This window comes from Cotesia glomerata, linkage group LG10 (genome assembly GCF_020080835.1).
Source record: "Cotesia glomerata isolate CgM1 linkage group LG10, MPM_Cglom_v2.3, whole genome shotgun sequence".
Classification (NCBI taxonomy): domain Eukaryota; kingdom Metazoa; phylum Arthropoda; class Insecta; order Hymenoptera; family Braconidae; genus Cotesia; species Cotesia glomerata.
In genome coordinates this window covers 9,335,020-9,355,029 of record NC_058167.1, presented here as the reverse complement: position 1 = coordinate 9,355,029, position 20,010 = coordinate 9,335,020, and the positions used below count along the sequence as shown (strand labels likewise).

General features: G+C 26.9%; 4 protein-coding genes across 5 annotated transcripts in view; 2 read left to right on the top strand and 2 right to left on the bottom strand.

Annotated features, from left to right (window-relative positions):
* LOC123272755 (serotriflin-like) overlaps nucleotides 1–12,985 on the bottom strand; it is a 153,705-nt gene extending 140,720 nt beyond the window's left edge. Inside the window, exon 1 of the mRNA XM_044739751.1 lies at nucleotides 12,707–12,985. The gene's annotated coding sequence lies outside the window, so the exon portion shown is untranslated. The remainder of the gene's footprint in view (nucleotides 1–12,706) is intronic.
* Nucleotides 103–8,259, top strand: LOC123272751 (lysine--tRNA ligase). Of its 2 annotated transcripts, XM_044739743.1 has the most exons (7): nucleotides 139–228; nucleotides 292–663; nucleotides 931–1,063; nucleotides 2,978–3,427; nucleotides 3,490–3,735; nucleotides 5,292–6,071; nucleotides 8,123–8,259. In XM_044739743.1, exons 2-7 carry the CDS (start codon nucleotides 539–541, stop codon nucleotides 8,210–8,212), a joined length of 1,824 nt encoding a protein of 607 aa, XP_044595678.1. In that variant the 5' UTR covers nucleotides 139–228; nucleotides 292–538; the 3' UTR covers nucleotides 8,213–8,259. The 2 variants fall into 2 exon arrangements, with proteins under 2 accessions (XP_044595679.1, XP_044595678.1); XM_044739744.1 differs by lacking the exon at nucleotides 292–663 and having other exon boundaries at nucleotides 103–228.
* LOC123272754 (deubiquitinase OTUD6B) lies at nucleotides 10,262–11,757 on the bottom strand. The gene is made up of 2 exons (XM_044739747.1): nucleotides 11,613–11,757; nucleotides 10,262–11,296 (listed from the first exon to the last, which is right to left on the bottom strand). The coding sequence occupies exons 1-2, from the start codon at nucleotides 11,680–11,682 to the stop codon at nucleotides 10,488–10,490; spliced, it is 879 nt and encodes a 292-aa protein (XP_044595682.1). The 5' UTR covers nucleotides 11,683–11,757; the 3' UTR covers nucleotides 10,262–10,487.
* A 136-nt stretch (nucleotides 12,986–13,121) lies between the features above and the next one.
* On the top strand, nucleotides 13,122–19,168 carry LOC123272752 (39S ribosomal protein L3, mitochondrial). Its single transcript, XM_044739745.1, has 7 exons — nucleotides 13,122–13,336; nucleotides 13,411–13,510; nucleotides 14,179–14,415; nucleotides 15,424–15,555; nucleotides 15,639–15,799; nucleotides 15,894–16,083; nucleotides 18,875–19,168. The coding sequence occupies exons 1-7, from the start codon at nucleotides 13,275–13,277 to the stop codon at nucleotides 19,109–19,111; spliced, it is 1,119 nt and encodes a 372-aa protein (XP_044595680.1). The 5' UTR covers nucleotides 13,122–13,274; the 3' UTR covers nucleotides 19,112–19,168.
* The last annotated feature ends 842 nt before the right edge of the window (nucleotides 19,169–20,010 follow it).

The window sequence follows — 20,010 nt, the reverse complement described above, 5'->3', positions numbered from 1 at the left end:
TTTTAAAAATATCGATTTTTGCCTTATTTTTAGGTAAAAAAAGTTATTTTTTTAAAAAGCGCGGAAATCCCGAGACTAAAAATGCTGCCAACTGCGGGAAGCGAAAGTCCGTGTGTACCAACAGCGCATGCCAGTGCAGCGAAAAAGTATAATTGTATAAACTGTATAAATTGTAAAAAAAAGTTTTTTGGGCACGATGGCTGAGGTAGGGGAAAAACTATCAAAAAAGTAAGTAACTGGTAAATAAATTTGTGATAATTAGAGATATTAATATTGATTAAATTTTTCTAGAGAGTGGAGAGGATAATTAAAAATATTTTAGTTACAAACAAACTTAACCTATCAGTATTGAAATAGTGACCATGTCTCCCACGTTTTTTCTCCGGTTGATACGCTAAAAATAATATTTATTTATGATAAAATAATTTAAATAAATCTCGGAACTGGGGACTGAGTGCCGGCTTACCGGTGTTGAGTAATTTTATATTTTGCTTAATGTTATATCAAATGTGTGATAATTTAATTAGTTATTATTGAAATGTTGGTGCGTATAACCAAACAATTGAGTTATTTCGTCCCGGCATTGTCACAATCGGCTCTAGTGCTCGCAACACCATATGGAAGATTGCGTCATGTTGCTTTCTTAGCGACTGGAGTTGACCGGTATTTTTATTTCAAACAGGGTTTTTATCTTATGTCAGATTTTAATCAGTTTGTTGAAGCTTTTGGTGATGATTGACATTTGATAATTTTTTTTTAAACTAGTAAAAAAAATTTTATTGAATGTGTTTATTAAATTTGCCATTAAAATTCATAATTTTTTATTTTTATTTGTTTAAGAAAAGAAAAATTTTTTTTCTAGGATTTTTATTAGAATAAATTTTTTTTTTTTTAATAAATTACTTATTTTTGTTTTTTTTTTTTTTGCAGTGAATTAAAAAGGCGATTGAAAGCTGAACAAAAACTTAAAGAAAAAGCTGAAAAAGATGCCAAGGCTGCTGCAGAAGCTCCTCAGTCAAATGACAAAAAAGAAAAAATTAAAGAAGAAGAAATTAGTCCTAATGTAAGTTACCAATATTATTATTATAATTTTATCATCTATATTATTAAGTGAATAAGCAAAATTTTATAGACAGTATATTTATATGATAAAATGGGTTTTTATGGTTAAATTTGGTATCGTTAAAAAAGTCTTTACCTAGGGTTGTGCCTTTTCATGGTTTCATATCATTCTTACCAATAGTCAATTTATGATGATATTTAGGTTGCATTCGAAAATGCTTTATTTCTAGATACATAATTAAGAAATGACCTTGTATCTTGTGAACTATTGACATTTTTGAAGATATAAGCTCATCCCGATGTTACACTCACTGAGACCTTTCATTAGAGTACCCACATCATTTTTTCATATATTTATATATATTATATATATGTATATATGAAAATGCATGTCGGTACTCAAATGAAAGCTCTTAGTGAGTGTAACATCGGGATGAGCTTATATATTTAAAAATATCATAAGTTGACAAAATACAGTATAATTTCTTAATTATTGACATTTTTTAAGATATAAGCTCATCCCGATATTACACTCATCAAGACCTTTCATTTGAGTACCCACATCAATTTTTCATATATTTTATATATTTATATATATGAATTTATGAAAAATATATCAAAATGCATGTGGGTACTCAAATGAAAGCTCTCGATGAGTGTAACATCGGAATGAGCTTATATATTTAAAAATATCATAAGTTGACAAAATACAGTATAATTTCTTAATTATTGACATTTTTGAAGATATAAGCTCATCCCGATATTACACTCATCAAGACCTTTCATTTGAGTACCCACATCAATTTTTCATATATTTTATATATTTATATATATGAATATATGAAAAATATATCAAAATGCATGTGGGTACTCAAATGAAAGCTCTCGATGAGTGTAACATCGGAATGAGCTTATATATTTAAAAATATCATAAGTTGACAAAATACAGTATAATTTCTTAATTATTGACATTTTTGAAGATATAAGCTCATCCCGATATTACACTCATCAAGACCTTTCATTAGAGTACCCACGTCATTTTTTCATATATTTATATATATTATATATATATGTATATATGAAAATGCATGTGGGTACTCAAATGAAAGCTCTTAATGAGTGTAACATCGGGATGAACTTATATCTTTAAAAATATCATAAGTTGACAAAATACAGTATAATTTCTTAATTATTGACATTTTCGAAGATATAAGCTCATCCCGATATTACACTCATCAAGACCTTTCATTTGAGTACCCACATCAATTTTTCATGTATTTTATATATTTATATATATGAATATATGAAAAATATATCAAAATGCATGTGGGTACTCAAATGAAAGCTCTCGATGAGTGTAACATCGGAATGAGCTTATATATTTAAAAATGTCATAAGTTGACAAAATACAATATAATTTCTTAATTATTGACATTTTTAAAGATGTAAGCTCATCCTAATGTTACATTCATCGAGACCTTTCACAATATGTATTTTATATATTTATAAATATTATATATATGTATGTATGAAAAATATATCAAAATGCATGTGGGTACTCAAACGAAAGCTCTTGATGAGTGTAACATCGGGATGAGCTTATATTTTTAAAAACGTCAATAGTTAAAAAAGTACAGTGCAATTTAACAAAAATCATTATTTTATAAAGTAAAATTTTATTTATTTATAGTTTACAAGTCATGGCAGTCACATAGTGACTGCGAGGTTGCTAGTTACTATTATTATTATAATTTAAAAAAACGATAAATTTTTTCTTATTAAAAAAAAAATATGAGACTGAAATAATAAGTAAACATCTTAAAATTATCATCAAACGTTTGAATAAAATTTTCCTAAAACATTTTATTTGCAATAAAAAAATAATACTAATCAATCAATTCCCATAAATTAACAGGAGTATTTTAAATTACGAGTAAAAGAAATTAACGAGCTAAAAGAAGCAAATGACAGTCCGTACCCGCACAAGTTCCATGTGTCGTCCTCCCTGGACAACTTCATCGAGAAGTTCGGCGGTAAAGTCAAGCCCGGAGAAATTTTCGACAAAGAAGTCCACAGTATCGCGGGTCGTATCCACTCAATACGTCGCGCCGGGGCCAAGCTCATTTTCTACGACCTGAGAGGCGAGGGTCTCAAGCTCCAAATCATGGCCAACGCCAAGCACTACGAAAGTGAGGACGCTTTCAACCGAGACACCGACAAACTTGGTCGCGGAGACATCGTGGGGGTTCTCGGGGTGCCTACTAAGTCAAAACTAGGAGAATTTTCAATATTGCCTAAGAAAATCACGCTGCTGAGTCCTTGCTTGCATATGCTTCCTCACCTGCACTACGGACTCAAGGATAAGGTGAGTAATTTATTGATTTTAAATTTTTATTTATTAATTAATTTTATTTTTATTATTTCTAGGAAACAAGATTCCGTCAGCGTTATTTAGATTTAATAATAAACTCAAGTGTTCGACAAAAGTTTCAAATAAGGGCTAAAATAATAGCTTATGTTCGTAAATTCCTTGATGAAATGGGATTTTTGGAGGTTGAAACCCCGATGATGAACATGATTGCTGGTGGTGCTACTGCTAAACCATTTATTACGCATCATAATGATTTAAATATGGATCTTTTTATGCGTGTTGCTCCTGAATTATATCTTAAGGTATTTTTTTTTTTAATATTTATCAATGGATAGTTATAAATTTTATTAAAAAATTTCTATTCAATTTTCCTTATAAAAAAAACGTTCACTTTGGTAAAAAATTTGATGTAAATATGGGTGATTCTCTGTAAGGACGTCTTAAATCTGTACAAAATTGTCCGACTAAATTATTTTTGGTTTCATTAGAAAGAAATTAACAAGGGCTACAAAACTATCAGCTTAATCATAATAAATAAACGGCCGATTTAATTTTTGCTTTTTCGATATTTGTGTATCTTTTGCCATATAACATTACAGGGGACTGTTTGCCAGGGGGACTGTTTTTTTTTTATCAAATTGAGAAAAATCAAGCAAACTATTTCAATGCATTCAACTTTTCAAGTTCTCAATGAATGTTTACATTAATTAGAATAATATTAAGACTTATGGATCCAATTTTATAAATAAATTATAAATAAAAATAGTTACCAGGGGACTGAGTTTTGAAGTGGCCCAGACACATATTTCCAGCACAAACGGTGCTTTGACACTAAATAAAATGGCGATAAAGCGCTAACAGCCCTATGGTTATTAACTCAAGGCTAGTTAGGTCCTTATAAACCTTACAAAAGGTAAAATAACACGCTGGATTTTTTTTTTGGCTTTAAACTTCTGGCAGGGGACTGTTCTTAAAATGCCTGGGACAAACTTTGGTTTAATGAATTTAATGAAACAAATTAATTTTCGGTACTTTTTATTGAAGAAGATTGTTAGTTAACTAATTAAGTTTATAAACATTATGGACCAAATTATATATTATTGACGAATAACTTAAAATTTAATCTTAAAGTTTGAATTTTGGGACTGGGACAGCCCAGGGGACTGACATTTCGGTGGTTTACGAATTTATAGCAAAAAAACCAAAATTTATTCCATTTTAGTTTTCAATGCTCCAAATAGAAATGTTTTTTTATTTTCGTAATAAATTTTTTTTAGTAACAAAATAACAATTTTTCTAATAAAAAAATGCCTGGGACAGTAAAAAACATGGTTACAGAGAATCGAATCACCCATTTAGAAGATTTTTTAGCAAAAAAATTTATGAAAAAAAAAAAAATTTATTTAAAGTTTTAAAAAAACCAATTATACTGAAAAAAATCAGTTGTAAACATTTTTTAGTTGTATTTTTATAAAAGAGCCAATATATATTTTTAATAATTAATTTTTAAAAATTTTTATCCAAATAATTTTTCTTGTTCTCAGTAATAAAATTACTGTCTTAAATTTATTTTAGAATTAAAAAAAAATTTTTTTCATCAAAAAAAATTACTTCATAAATTTTTAAATAAAACAAAAATATTTATTCAAATATTTATGATTAAAAAAAAAAATCTTCCATCAATAAAATTTAAATTTTATATAAAAAGTTTTTTTAATTAAAAACTAATCTATGACCTGAATTTAAATTTAAAAAAAAAAAAATATTTTATTATACAAGACAAATATTTTTTTTTAATCATAAATTTTTATTAATTTATTAAAAATTTTATAATTGAAAATGAATATTAATTTTTCAGATGTTAGTAGTCGGAGGATTCGATCGAGTCTACGAAATCGGTCGCTTATTCCGAAACGAAGGAATAGACATGACCCACAACCCCGAATTCACATCCTGCGAGTTCTACATGGCCTACGCGGACTACCACGACCTGATGGCAATAACCGAGACCCTGGTCTCAAGAATGGTAAGAAGCATCCACGGAACCCACAAGCTAGTCTACCACCCAGACGGTCCGGAAGGCGAAGGCGTAGAGATAGACTTTACTCCTCCGTTCAGACGACTGCCGATGATAAAAACCCTGGAAGAGAAGCTAGGCGTCAAGTTCCCGGATCCTGAGAAATTAAACACCGAGGAAGCCAACAAATTCCTGAGTGATTTGTGCATCAAGCATGACGTCGAGTGTCCTCCACCGAGAACCACTGCGCGTTTGTTGGACAAACTGGTGGGTGACTTCATTGAGGAGACTTGCATCCACCCGACGTTCATCACCGACCACCCTCAGATCATGTCGCCGCTCGCCAAGTGGCACAGGTCTGCTAAGGGCCTCACTGAAAGGTTCGAGCTCTTCGTCATGAAGAAGGAACTCTGTAATGCTTATACTGAGTTGAACGATCCTATTGTCCAGAGAGAACGGTTCGAGCAGCAAGCCAAAGATAAGGATGCTGGAGATGATGAAGCTCAGATGATCGATGAAAATTTCTGCACTGCTCTGGAGTATGGGCTACCTCCTACTGGAGGATGGGGCATGGGCATTGACCGATTGACTATGTTCTTAACTGACTCTAATAATATTAAGGTAATTATTATTTATTTTATTTTTTTTATTTATAAAAAAATTATTTTTTATAATCTATATTATTAAGAGAATAAGTAAAATTTTTGAACAATATATTTGTATGATAAAATGGGTTTTTATTGTTAAATTTGGTATCGTTGCAAAGATCTTGATTTGAATTTGTGCCTTTTCAAGGTTTCATATCAATCTCACCAATAGTCAATTTATGATGATAAGTATTTAGGCTGCATTCAAAAATGCTCTATCTCTAGATACATGATTAGGAAATGACCTTGTATCTCGTGAACTATTTAAATTTTTTAAGATATAAGCTCATCCCGATGTTACAGTCATCAAGACCTTTCATTTGAGTACCCACATCAATTTTTCATATATTTATATATATTATGTATATGTATATATGAAAAATATATTAAAATGCATGTGGGTACTCAAATGAAAGCTCTTGATGAGTGTAACATCGGTATGAGCTTATATCGTTAAAAATGTCAATATTTAAGAAATTACAGTGCAATTTAACAAATATCTTGTAAAATATTGACTTTTTTAAAGATATAAGCTCACCCTGACATTATACTCATCGAGAGCTTTCATTTGAGTACCCACATCAATTTTTCATATATTTATATATATTATAAATGTATATATATAAAAAATATATCAAAATGCATGTGGGTACTCAAATGAAAGATCTTAATGAGTTTAACATCAAGATGAGCTTACATCTTTAAAAATATCAATAATTAAAAAATTACCTTGTATTGTGTCAACTATTAACATTTTTAAAGATATAAGCTCATCCCGATGTTACACTCATCAAGACCTTTCATTTGAGTACCCACATCAATTTTTCATATATTTATATATAATATGTATATGTATATATGAAAATTATATCAAAATGCATGTGGGTACTCAAATGAAAGCTCTTGATGAGTTTAACATCAGGATGAGCTTACATCTTTAAAAATATCAATAATTAAAAAATTACCTTGTATTGTGTCAACTATTAACATTTTTATAGATATAAGCTCATCCCGATGTTACACTCATCAAGACCTTTCATTTGAGTACCCACATCAATTTTTCATATATTTATATATAATATGTATATGTATATATGAAAGATATATCAAAATGCATGTGGGTACTCAAATGAAAGCTCTTGATGAGTGTAACATCGGGATGAGCTTATATCTTTAAAAACGTCAATAGTTAAGAATGTACAGTGCAATTTAACATAATTAAGAGATGACCTTGTATCTTGTGAACTACTGACATTTTTAAAGATATAAGCTCATACTGATGTTACACTCATCAAAACCTTTCATTTGAGTACCCACATCAATTTTTCATATATTTATATATAATATGTATATGTATATATGAAAAATATATCAAAATGCATGTGGGTACTCAAATGAAAGCTCTTGATGAGCGTAACATCGGGATGAGCTTATATCTATAAAAACGTCAATAGTTAAAAAAGTACAATGCAATTTAACAAAAGTCATTAATTTAATAAAGCAAAATTTTATTTATTCATTGTTCACCAATCACGACAGTCACATAGTGACTGCAAGGTTGCTAGTTTATTATAAAGGATATCATAAAAATTAGTTTTCGAAATTTATTATAAGAAATTATTCTTTAAAATTTATTATAAAAAAATTTTTCTTTTAATTTCGTGCTTAGAATATTTTTCGATTTTTTTTATGTAGAACGTTTTTGAAAAATATATTTTCAAGTCATTGAAAAATTTAATTAAAATACTACATTTAAATTTAATTTAATTAAAAAGTAACTTCAATTTATTAATCAAAAGCTATTCATTAAATTATTGAAAAAAAATAAATTTAAATTATTGAATAATTTTAATTAAAAATATTTTCAATAATGTAATTATTAATAATTAAATTGGAATTATTGAATGAAAACTTATAAAGAGTTGTTCTTAATTATGTTGAATTTGTTAATCATGCAATAATTGAATCATTTAATAATTAACTTTTGAATGAAAAAATATTAATTGATAAAATTATATTTCCCAGGAGGTTCTGCTATTTCCAGCAATGAAACCAGATGACAACCCAACAAAACACAAAGAAAATGAGGAAGAAATAAAAACACCTGATCAATAAAATGTCTTAATTTTTGTAACAGTTGAATAAACCAAGTTTATTACTTACTACTTTTTATTTATTATTATAATTCGTATTAATATCAATTTTAATATGCATACATTAGTTCAAAATAATCAGATTCAATCCCTAGTTCATTAACATGTAATATAATTAAATGTATTACTCTAAGCTATTTTCCGAGTAAGAAAACAAACAATTGGCATCGACACTAATATAAAACGAGTCACTATTCAAATATTTAGCTTAAGTAAACTCGTAATTGTGCTATTTAAATATAAACAAACTATTCAAATATGATATGAAACGTTTTTTGTCAATGCGAATTTAGGTTGTGCTATTTCTTACTGCTCGAAAATTTTAGTTGTTTATCTTATACTTAAAAGTTTAATTTTTAACAATTATGATATTTATATTTCGTTGAACTTTTTATCATACAATAATAAAACTAGTTTATATTATCAGTTTTGGCAGTTGAAATATTGTCAATATAAACTCAAAAAATTATTTGATAATTTATAAATTAATTGCTAAAAATAACAGATATAATTTTATTCTAATTTATTTCTTGTTTTTATTAATATTTAAGTGAATTGTAAAGATTCTGTACGTTGGCAGTAAGTGACAGTGATTTTAAAATAATTGTTTAAAAAAAAACTATCTCTTAATTGTTAAAATTTTTTTTTGTGTCTATAGCTCTTAATAATTGAGGTAATTATTTACTTTTAGTTTTTTGATCATAAAAATAATAATACTCAAGATTAATTTAACTTAATTATTCTTAGCCAAGAAAAATTAAAAAAATGATTTTTCCTTTAAACGTGAAAAGTCCTCAAATTAAAACTGATTTTTAAAGTGGTTAATAAATTTTTGGTATATTTTTTTTTATAGTATTCATCAAAAGTACAATTAAAAAAAATTTTTTTAACATAAATCGCAAGATAAAAAAATTGTTACCTTAAAATTGTTTAAAAAAATTTTTAATTTTATTCTGGAGATTTTTTTTATTTTTTCAGATAAAAAATAGATCAAGCTTTACTTCTGCATAAATTATTACCTAAAAAATTATGATACTAAAATTAAGAGACATTTGATAATTTTTAGAATTTTTTAAACAAAAAAATTTATCTAAAAAATTTCTTGATTTAAAAATTTTTTTAAGTAATTTTCTAAAATTGCTTTATTTTTAAAGAGAAATCAAAAAATTGTCAAATGTCTGCTAATTCCAGAGTTATAAAAATTTAAATAATTAATTTAAGGGGGAACACCACTGTGACGGTTAAAAAGGTGATTTTCGGGAATTTTTTTGACAGGGAAAATAAAGGAATTTGGAGATCGGATTTTTTTTATTTTATTAAGGATACATTAAAGATTATTACCCTGAATTTTGATTAAAAAATATTTAATTATTACAAAGTTATCAACAATCTTGTAGAGCACTAGAAAAAATTTCCTCTTCCATAATCACATCGATAATTCAAAAACGGATCATCTGAAAATAAAAACCTAAATTGCTTTTTAATCAGTAAGGATGTAGTTATCGTTGTACGTACGGAATTAGAAAAATTTTAATTTTAAAGATTTTTTTAGCCGGGTTAAAAAAAACAGTAAAAATAATAAGAAAATTTTCAATCAGTCGCCATTTTTTTTTTAAATTAAAATATTCAAAATTCCGTACGTGCAAAGATAAATACATCTTTAATGATTAAAAAGCAATTTGGATTTTTATTTTCAGATGATCCGTTTTTGAGTTATCGATGTGACCATGAAGGGAAGAATTTTTTCTAGCGCTCTACAAGATTTTTAATGATTTTGTAATTAGAATTTAGGGTAATAATCATCAATGTACCCTTAATAAAATCAAAAAAATCCGACCTCCAAATTCCTTTATTTTTCGTCAAAAAAATTCTTGAAAATCAACTTTACTTGTAATAATTAAATATTTTTTTTATAAAAATTTAGGATAATAATCTTTAAGGTACCCTTAATAAAATAAAATAAAATAAAAATAAATAACTTCGTAATAATTAAATATTTTTTAATAAAAATTTAGGGTAATAATCTTTAATGTAACTTTAATAAAATAAAAAAAATCCGATCTCCAAATTCCTTTATTTTCCCTGTTAAAAAATTCCTGAAAATCACCTGTTTTACCGTCACAGTAGTGTTTCCCCTTAAATTAATATTCCAGAAAAAAAAAATCTTAATAAAAATAATAATTATCCATCAAAAAACCAAGTTAATAATCAGGTGATATCAGTGACTAAAATTAAAATCAACTATCATCATTATCATCTCTAACAAACTTGGTAACAGAATTATAATGAGCACCAAGCTCATACATATGTCGATGATAAGTGAGAGTGATTTTCTTACAGCTCTCGAACTCGTCCCCGACAATATAAGAGCTGCCAACAGCTTGGACGACTTCAATAGGGCAGCTGAGGATGCGAGAGAGCACCTGGAGCTCAATGGCGCCGCCCCAGGCACTGGTAGTCGCGACATTGTCGCAGTACTGCTGGTACTGTTCCTCAGTAAGAGCATCTTCAGAGTCTGGGTTGGTCAGGAACGGCAGGAAATCGTTGATATTCTGACGCAGGTACTCGGCAGTTTTGTGACGCAGCTCCTCGAGTCTCATAGGGACTCCAATGCTCTTCAGCTGATGGGTAACTGCGTTGTAGAGGCAATGACCATCACTGGGAACCTCGTAGATCATCAGGTCGCGTTCTCCCAGGATCTTTTTGATCGTCTGGGTCTCGACGTTGCGCTTCCCGAAGACGTTCAACGCCTCGGCTTCGATGATTCGCTGATTTCGCTCCCGCTCCGCGAGAGCTTTCTTCTCTCGGCGCTTTTGCGCTTTTGAGATCTTCGGGTTGTCGTTGTCGTTGTCATTATCGTCTTCTGGCAGTATTATGGTTTCTTCTGGCAAACCAGTCAGTGTTATTTGGGACAGCTTTAAATTGTTCAACTCTTCATCCTGACGGCGGTCCAAGTCTGACTCTAATTGTGCGATTTGTTCGGTTATTTCACGTTTCTTTTTTTTGTCACCTTTACCTACTGATTTTTTTAAAACTTGAATTTGTGCTAAAATAAAATTATTATTATTAATATTTTTATTACAACAATAATAATTAATAAAAATGAAGTTAGCTGACATTTCAAAATTTTTAGAAATTTTTTATTAAAAAAATTTCAATTAAACAATTAAAAAAAAATTTCCACATGTAAAAAACTTGAAAAACTATAAGTGCAATTTTTTATAAATATTTTTTTAGTTGTAATTTAATAAAAAAAAAATCAAAAATCTTTAGACGTCTGCTAACTTCAGTGTCATAATAATTATTATTAATTTTTTTTTATTATTATTAAGTGTGAAATAAATAAATTAATCAATAAATACTTTGCAGGTCCTTGCGCTCTTTCTTGTGTCTTTGCAACATAACATCTTCACTGTTCTCATTATCCGACATTGTTTAAAATTTATATCATTTACTTATAAATAATTTTTTTTTTTCAATAATTATTAAATTTATAAATATTTAATAATTTCTAGGTACTCTGTTTTTATTTTAAGGACTATATATATTTTATACGTCTCACACGTTATTTTTATTTTATAACCTCAGATTTAATTTGGAAAATTACCGCCAGAGGCGCGCACGACAAAATGCCGGGCTTATGGCGCTTAAATTTTTTTGTGTAATAAAAAAAATATGTTTATTGATACTTCAATTATACTTGTGAATATAAAATGAACATCAAAAAAATTTATGAAAATTAAGTTAGCCATCTAAAAGTTGTTAGAATTTTTTTTTATTAAAAAAATAAAAAAAAATCATTTTTAAAATGTTTTAAAAATTATAAGTACAATTTTTTAAAAATAATATTTAGTTCTAATTTAATAATTAAAAAAAAAAACTCAAAAAATTAACAATTTCGGCTAACTTTAGTATTCTAAAAAATTTTATTAAAAGTTATTTTGTCAAATAAATTTTTTGTTTTTTTTATTTATTAAATTAGAATTGAGAAAAATATTTTTAAAAACATGAATTGAAATTTTTTTTTTGTTGCAATTTTTTCAATAAGAAAAATTAAAAAAATACATTTTTTTTTAGATATTTTTCAAGTTCTCATTTTATTTATTAAAAAAAAATCAAAGTATTTTTGTCAATTAATATTTTGATTTTTTCAACAAAAAAAATGAAAATTAAGTGAGCTGACATTTAAAAATTTTTATAATTTTTTTTACTGAAAAAAATTATTACAAACATTAAAAAAAATTTGACATGTAGAAAATTTGAAAAACTGTAAGTGCAATTAAAAAAAAAATATTTTTTAGTTCTAATTTAAAAAATGAAGCAAAATCAAAAATTTAAAAATGTCGGCTAATTTTATTATTGTAAAAAAAAAATTAAATTCAAGGAAATGTTCCAAATTTTTCATTAAAAAAATATCAACAATAAAAATTTTATAATATCAAAAATAATTACTCACCATACTGCCAAATCTCCATAAAACAATTGAATGCTTCACCAGGAAGTATTCAAAAGTTCCAAACCACCAGCACTTATATCACCTAAACAAACACCACTTTATTTATCCTCACCTAATTTACGAATTTAATACCAAACACTTGTAACAATTGTAAACTCATAAATCATTGATAATTAAAGACATGCCATTATTCATTATAATTATAATTACAAGATACATATTACAAACTCATCTTCACCAACAAAAAATATCTCGGTCTTATTACAACGACTGAAATTCACCGAGTAACTCTTTCGGGTTTGGAATTCGCAACCGTCACTTTGCAATCGATCTATCGAAAATTCAAATTTAACTCGCGGCGCTGACTTCGATTATCGACTGCGCACTATCGATTGCGCAGCATGGAAAATAAAGGTTATAGTTGTAATTTACAATAAATAACATCATTAAATAAAATAACTGTGTTAAATAGAAAATATTTGTTGTTTTTTTTTTAATTGTTGAATAGTTTGTGATTTAATTTTTTTTATCAATGAAAAAGTGAAAAATTGTAATTTTAATTGTAAAAATGGGGTCGTTTATGAAAATTCGCTCTGGGCTGAATGTTCTGAGTAATTTTTTGAAACCAAGGTAATTTTTTTAATTAAATTTATTCAATTTCATAATATTTATATTTTATTTATCATAAATGATTTAATTTTTAGAGTTGAGATGCTGACAATTCCATATCGTGAGAGATACAGTAAATTGAATCCCAAGCCAAGGAAACGTCTTCCACCTTGGCTGCCTAAACAGACACGAACAGTAATTATTTTGTTTATTAAATAATATAATAATAAAATTAGCAGTCATTTAATAATTTTTTAATTTTCATAAAAAAATCAATTTTTATAAATAAAAAATAATTTTTAAAAATTCACACTTAAAATTTTATAAAATTTCTTGACGTGAAATTTTTTAATAAAATTTTTTTTTATTAATAATTAAGATGGAAAAAATTGTATGATAATAATTAATTAATTTTTTATTTAACAGACACTAAAAATTTGATAATTAAAATATAAAAAACAAAAGTAGCAAAAAAATTTATGATAGCAAAGTTAGCAGACATATGACAATTTCTTAAATTATTTTCATTAATTAAATTAGAACTAGAAAAATATTGTAAAAAATTCTATGCGTTGCTTTTTAAATTTTCTACATATGGAATTTTTTAAAAATTTTTTCGTTATAAATTTTTCAATAAGAAGAATTCTAAAAATTGTCAGGTGTCGGCTCTTTATTTTCATAAAAAATTTTACATCTAGAAAATGAAAGAAAAAGTTATAAGTGCAAATTTTTTAAAATGTATTATTTTATAATAATTAGTTTATTATAAAAATTCCACGAATTTTCAGGTGTCTGCTAATTTTAGTATAATTTTAATAAAAAATAATTTATTAATTAATTTATTTGTTACCATAAAATAAAAGTTATACAGAGATGACGTGACACTGGAGAACAGAGGATATGTAAAAGAAGTATTGGAGACAAACTACGGATCTCCAGATCCGTTGAGCAAATGTTATTCTCCTTTGAAGGTAGCACCCATTGAACCCTCTCCAGAATGGGTTCGAGGATCAAGAAGAACTGGCACCATTGCCCGTAAAATCGGGATTTACCCGATGTGGCTGAAGAATGGGAAGAAAGTTCTCGCTACTTTGTTACACGTATTTATTTTTTAGCTATTAATTTATTTTCATAGTTATTAGTAATAATAATTTACTATTTTTTCCGAAGATCGGTGTTTTTACTAATTAAAGAATTCTATATTTCAAAGCCATTATCCCCGATCCAAATTGATGTTAGACTAATTAAATTTTTACATTAAATTTCTATTTATTAAATTCTTTAAATTTTAATTTTTACTTATTATTTATTTTCACACATTATTGTCGGTATGAGCACTCATACCATCCTTGGGTGAATCCAGGTTCGATTCCTGGTCTGAGCATTTTCCGAGTTATTATTTTTTCGTCGGCCGAAAAAAGTCTCACTGAGTAAAGAATATAACACCTTTGCTCAATCTTAAATTAAAATAAAGATTTTTAGTTGTTAGATATATTCACCCAAGGATGGTATGAGTGCTCATACCGACAATAATGTGTGAAAATAAATAATAAGTAAAAATTAAAATTTAAAGAATTTAATAAATAAAAATTTAATGTAAAAATTTAATTAGTCTAACATCAATTTGGATCGGGGATAATGGCTTTGAAATATAGAACTCTTTAATTAGTAATAATAATAATAACAACAATAATAATAATGATAATAATAATTAATAAAGAGATAAAATTATTATTTTCAGCCGAGGTACCCTATCCAAGTCTTGAAGAATCAATTTTTTATTATTATTCTTTCACCATAATATGTTTCGGTATGAGCTCTCATACCATCAGAGAAAATCTTAGGTGAAAATATAACAAATAAAATTTATTTCGACAAATTTTGTTAGAGAATGTGTAAAGATTTTCTCTGATGGTATGAGACCTCATACCAAAAAATATTATGATGAAAAAATAACAATGAAAAATTGATTCTTCAAGAATTGAATCGGGTACCTCAGCTAAAAAAAATAACTAGCTCTCTTTATTAATTAAAAGTACCGATTTTCAAGTCATATATTAGACACAATAATAATAATAATAATAATAATAATAATTGAATTTTTTCAGATTTGTGACAACCATGTCATCAAATATATTCCTCCTGAAAAGTGGGAACCAGGTCATAGGACGAGGCATATTATTCCTAAGAGAAAATTGGGATGCTTGGTTGTCGGAGCTGAAAGCTCTGACCCACAATTGGTAATTTTTAGTAACATTAAAATTATTATTTAATCAATTGTTTTGAATAATCAAAATGTAATTGACAATTTTTTTATTTTCAGTTTACTAAAGAATATTGCGGATTATTTTATAACGCTGGTGTGATGCCCAAAAGACTTTTATCACGTTTTACCGTCACGCCCAACGGTGCACTACAGCCTGGAACGCCATTATTGGCGACTCATTACAGACCTGGTGATGTTGTTGATATCAGAGGCAAAACGTAAAGATATTAATCAATTAATATTTAACTTTCAATTTATATAAAACATTTATCAGTCTGATTTTATAAATAATTATAATATTTTATAATTTAGAATTGACCGGGGGTTCCAAGGTGTAATGAAACGTTGGGGTTTCCATGGTATGCCTGCAACTCATGGTGTAACTAAAACTCATCGTCGGCCTGGTAATATTGGTTCAGGAGGCCAGAAAGCTCGTGTTATGCCTGGTACTAAAATGCCTGGACATATGGGTAATAGATATCGTATATTTCGTGGTCAGAGAGTAAGTTTTTTTTTTTTTATTATGTATATTCAATAGAAATTAAGTTAGCTGACATCTAAAAATTTTTATAAATTTTTTCTATCAAAAAAAAATTATTACAAAAAAAAAAATAAGAAAAAAAATTCATTTGTAAAAAATTTTAAAAACTATTCGTGTAATTTTAAAAAAATATTTTTTAGTTTTAATTCAATGATTAATAAAAAATTAAAAACGTCAACTAAGTTAATTTAGTATTACGTATATTCATCACATCAAAATTAGCAGACACTAAAAATTTTTCTTCATACCTCGGTCGAAAGTACGTACTTTCCTCCCTAATGGCAGGAATGAAAGTTTAACATTTACTCCCTGTGAGAAGTACACGCGCGCTCTCTATAACAGCGGGAGGAATAGTATATTACACATCTAGGGCAGTAAAATAAGAAATGTCTCAGATCACATGCAATTGTTGTCCGAGGCGAAGCCGAGGTCAATAAACATGTGATCTGAGGCTTTCTTATTTACTGCCCGTGGTGTGTATACTATTTTTGCTCGACGAAGGCAGAAAGGGGCAACTTCGTTTAGCGCAGCGGGCCGAAAGTTGACGCTTTCTGCCCGTCGAGCAAAAAAAAAATTTCTCATGCGTAATTACACTCGCAACTAGGGACTATTTATTCTGTCGCTATAACAAATTGTTAACCGCTGTCATTTCTGTTGCTACCTTCAACCTTAAAAATAATTATTAATGTTGTTTTATCGTCTGTTAATTTAATATCAAAGTACTATTAAAGTCAATTCAATACTCCTACCAATAAACCATCGTCAAAATGCTTATCTACAAATTTAAATTTGAATAATCAAATTATGAATTATCAAAACTGTATATTTAGTGGAGATACGATTTTTAATTGCTCTAATATCAAGTTTGAAAACTGTGTTTTTTATGGAAGTATTATTAATAATTGTGATCATTCAATTGAAAATGAAAACGATAAAAAAAACGCAATAAGAGTTTTTAGCTTATGATATGTTTTGTTTTATAAATTTTATAATAACTAATATAATTTGTTAAACTAATTAAAATGAATAATACATCATTGATAAAATGAAATTAATTTATTACACTGAGAAAAAAAAATACTTTTACTTAATTAACATTTTCTTGGTACAAGAAATTCGATGACGATCAAATATTCTATTATTATTAATTATTAATTTCTGAAGAGAAGAGCATCAATATTTATCTTTGAATAATAGATAAACAAGAAAATAGCTTTATTTAAATTAGGTGAAAATTATTTCAATCAATTTAACTAGTTCTTGAGCTAAAATATATATTCTTGAAAATTTTCAAGAACATGAATTCTTGTATCAAGAAAATTTTCTTAATAAAAGTATTTTTTTTTCTCACTGTATTAAAAAATATGACCAGACTTGACTCTTCGAATGTATTTGATGCCTGCCCCCACGACCAGCAGCACTCGCTTCGCTCGCAAATTTCGGGGCAGGCATCAAAACATACTTATCAACATTTAAAGTTAAAAAAAATAAAATTAATAACGTACTTTCGACCGGCTATGAAGAAAAATCGTATACACTACACGGCCCAAAAATTGAAATCTCGTTCCTGCGCGTCATTATGCCCGAGGCTTCGCCTCGGGCATAATGACGCACAGGGCCGAAAATTCAACTTTTGGCCCTTGTAGTGTAATATACTATTTTGAAAAATAAATTAGTTTTAGAAAATTATTTTTAAAAAATTGTACTTAAAATTTTTTACAGCTTCTAAAAACTTTTTTAATAAATTTTTCTCCTTACAATTAATTTGATAAAAAAAAAATTATAAAATAAGATGTCTCTAAATTTAAGTACCATATATCGACGTTTTAATTAGCAAATTGTCTAACTCCATTTTAGAGAATCTTCCATTTGTACGAAAATACAATTAGTTCGAAATTTATTATCACTTTAAAAACCATTTAGTATTTAATAGAGGTATGATATTTTAGTTAAGATCATTCAAATAATTTATAAGCGGACTGCTACTAAATCAAAATGTTAAAAAATCACCCTCTAAAAAATAAGGAGTTAGACCAATTGCTAATTAGACCGTCGATATATTCTAATATAATTTTTTGAGTTGTGGTTAACCAGTCAGATCGACAGCATTCCGAATTATCAAAACTCAAGAAAATTAAAAATTCCGCTACATTCAAAGTTCATAAAATACATTAACTTAACTAGAATACCAGCCGAAAAACAATTTTATAAATTATAAAACACCGAGCTATCGAATATAGGTAAACATAAATCTTATATTCCTCAAGAGTTAAAATTAATTTAATTTCGAAAAAAATTTGTTCTGACGTATATTCATCCGAATACTCATCCATATGAATAATGATTCGGCCGAAAGTTACTCATCCAAATAACTATATATTCACATTTTTCGGCTAAATGAGTGTTCGTCTGTTCATTCATTTTGGCGTAAAAATTTTCGTTATGTTTTTTAATTTATTGAGACTTTGTGACTTTGAAAGATTCTATTAATATAGCTTTAGTTTTTTCTTTATTCAAGTTTATATTTTTCGGAATTTTAAAATTTGTAAAATTAATTATTTTTAATTATATTTTATATTTACTTTTCAAGTTCTAGTAATTTATTAATTCGGAATGTTGTCAACCTGACTATTTGACTGCAATCCAATTTTTTTTTCAATTTACTTAAAATATAAAAAAAAAATTATAAATTGAAAAATTTTTTACAATGCATCAATTTTTTTTACTTAAAAAAAAAAAATAAAAATTACAGATTCTACGGGTGAATTACAAGTACAACGTAATATGGGTCCTAGGACAAGTATGTCCAGGAGAAACAAACTCTCTGGTCCACGTATACGACACCTTGCTACCGAGACGACAGCCTGAAACACCACCTCCTTTTCCCACTTTCATCCCTACACCAGATACTGAGCTCCCCGATGAAGCTTGGGCCGATGACGTTCATCCTTTCGGCGCTCCGACAATCGAGTTTGAGCCAGAAAAATAAAATTTTTTATAAGAAATAAATTTTTAGATTTAATAAATGTATTATTAAAAAAAATTACATGTCGAGTTTCTAATTATCTAATTACCCTATTACTGAATAATCACTAGTAAATAGTTTGTTAATATTAATAAAAATTATTAATAATAATAATTAATAATTGTAATTGACAGAAATTAATTTAAATGCTAATTTTTATTGTGGCTCTATACAGAATTTGTCTGTAATGCTACTTAATGTAATAAATTTATTTAAATAAATTGTCAGCTTTATTATCATTATTATTATTATTAATTCAGTAATCACTATAAATTTAAAATGCCTAAAATATACACAAATTTATTTATTTAAAATAATAAATTATATTAATATGAACCAAGATTCACTTAAAAAATAAATTGTTTATCTGTAAAGTCGATTTACGGATGATAGTTTTACGTGATAACGTCATCAAGAAACATTGATGAAAAATTGCATACTTTTATAAATTGAATTGAATTATTATCACTGAATTATCATTGTTTTGTATTTGAAAATTTAAAAATTTTAAGTATTTAAGAATTATTTTAACAAAGAATGAGTATTTTAATACTATTAATACATTGATAATTAAAAATTGATATAATAAATTAAATTAAATTCATATAATAATAATAATAATTTGATAACTGATATAATTATTATTATTTATAATTAATATTAATTATTTTATTAATTGATCGTTTATAGTTATTATTAATTTATTTATTCATAATTAATATTATCAATAATAATATTTTGATATAATTTGAAATAAATATTTTTAAAACTTGTTAAAAACATTCATTTTTAATTTTCAAATATTATTTACAGTTTTTGCAAATTTAATTCAAGTAATTTGTTTAAATATTCACGAACAATTA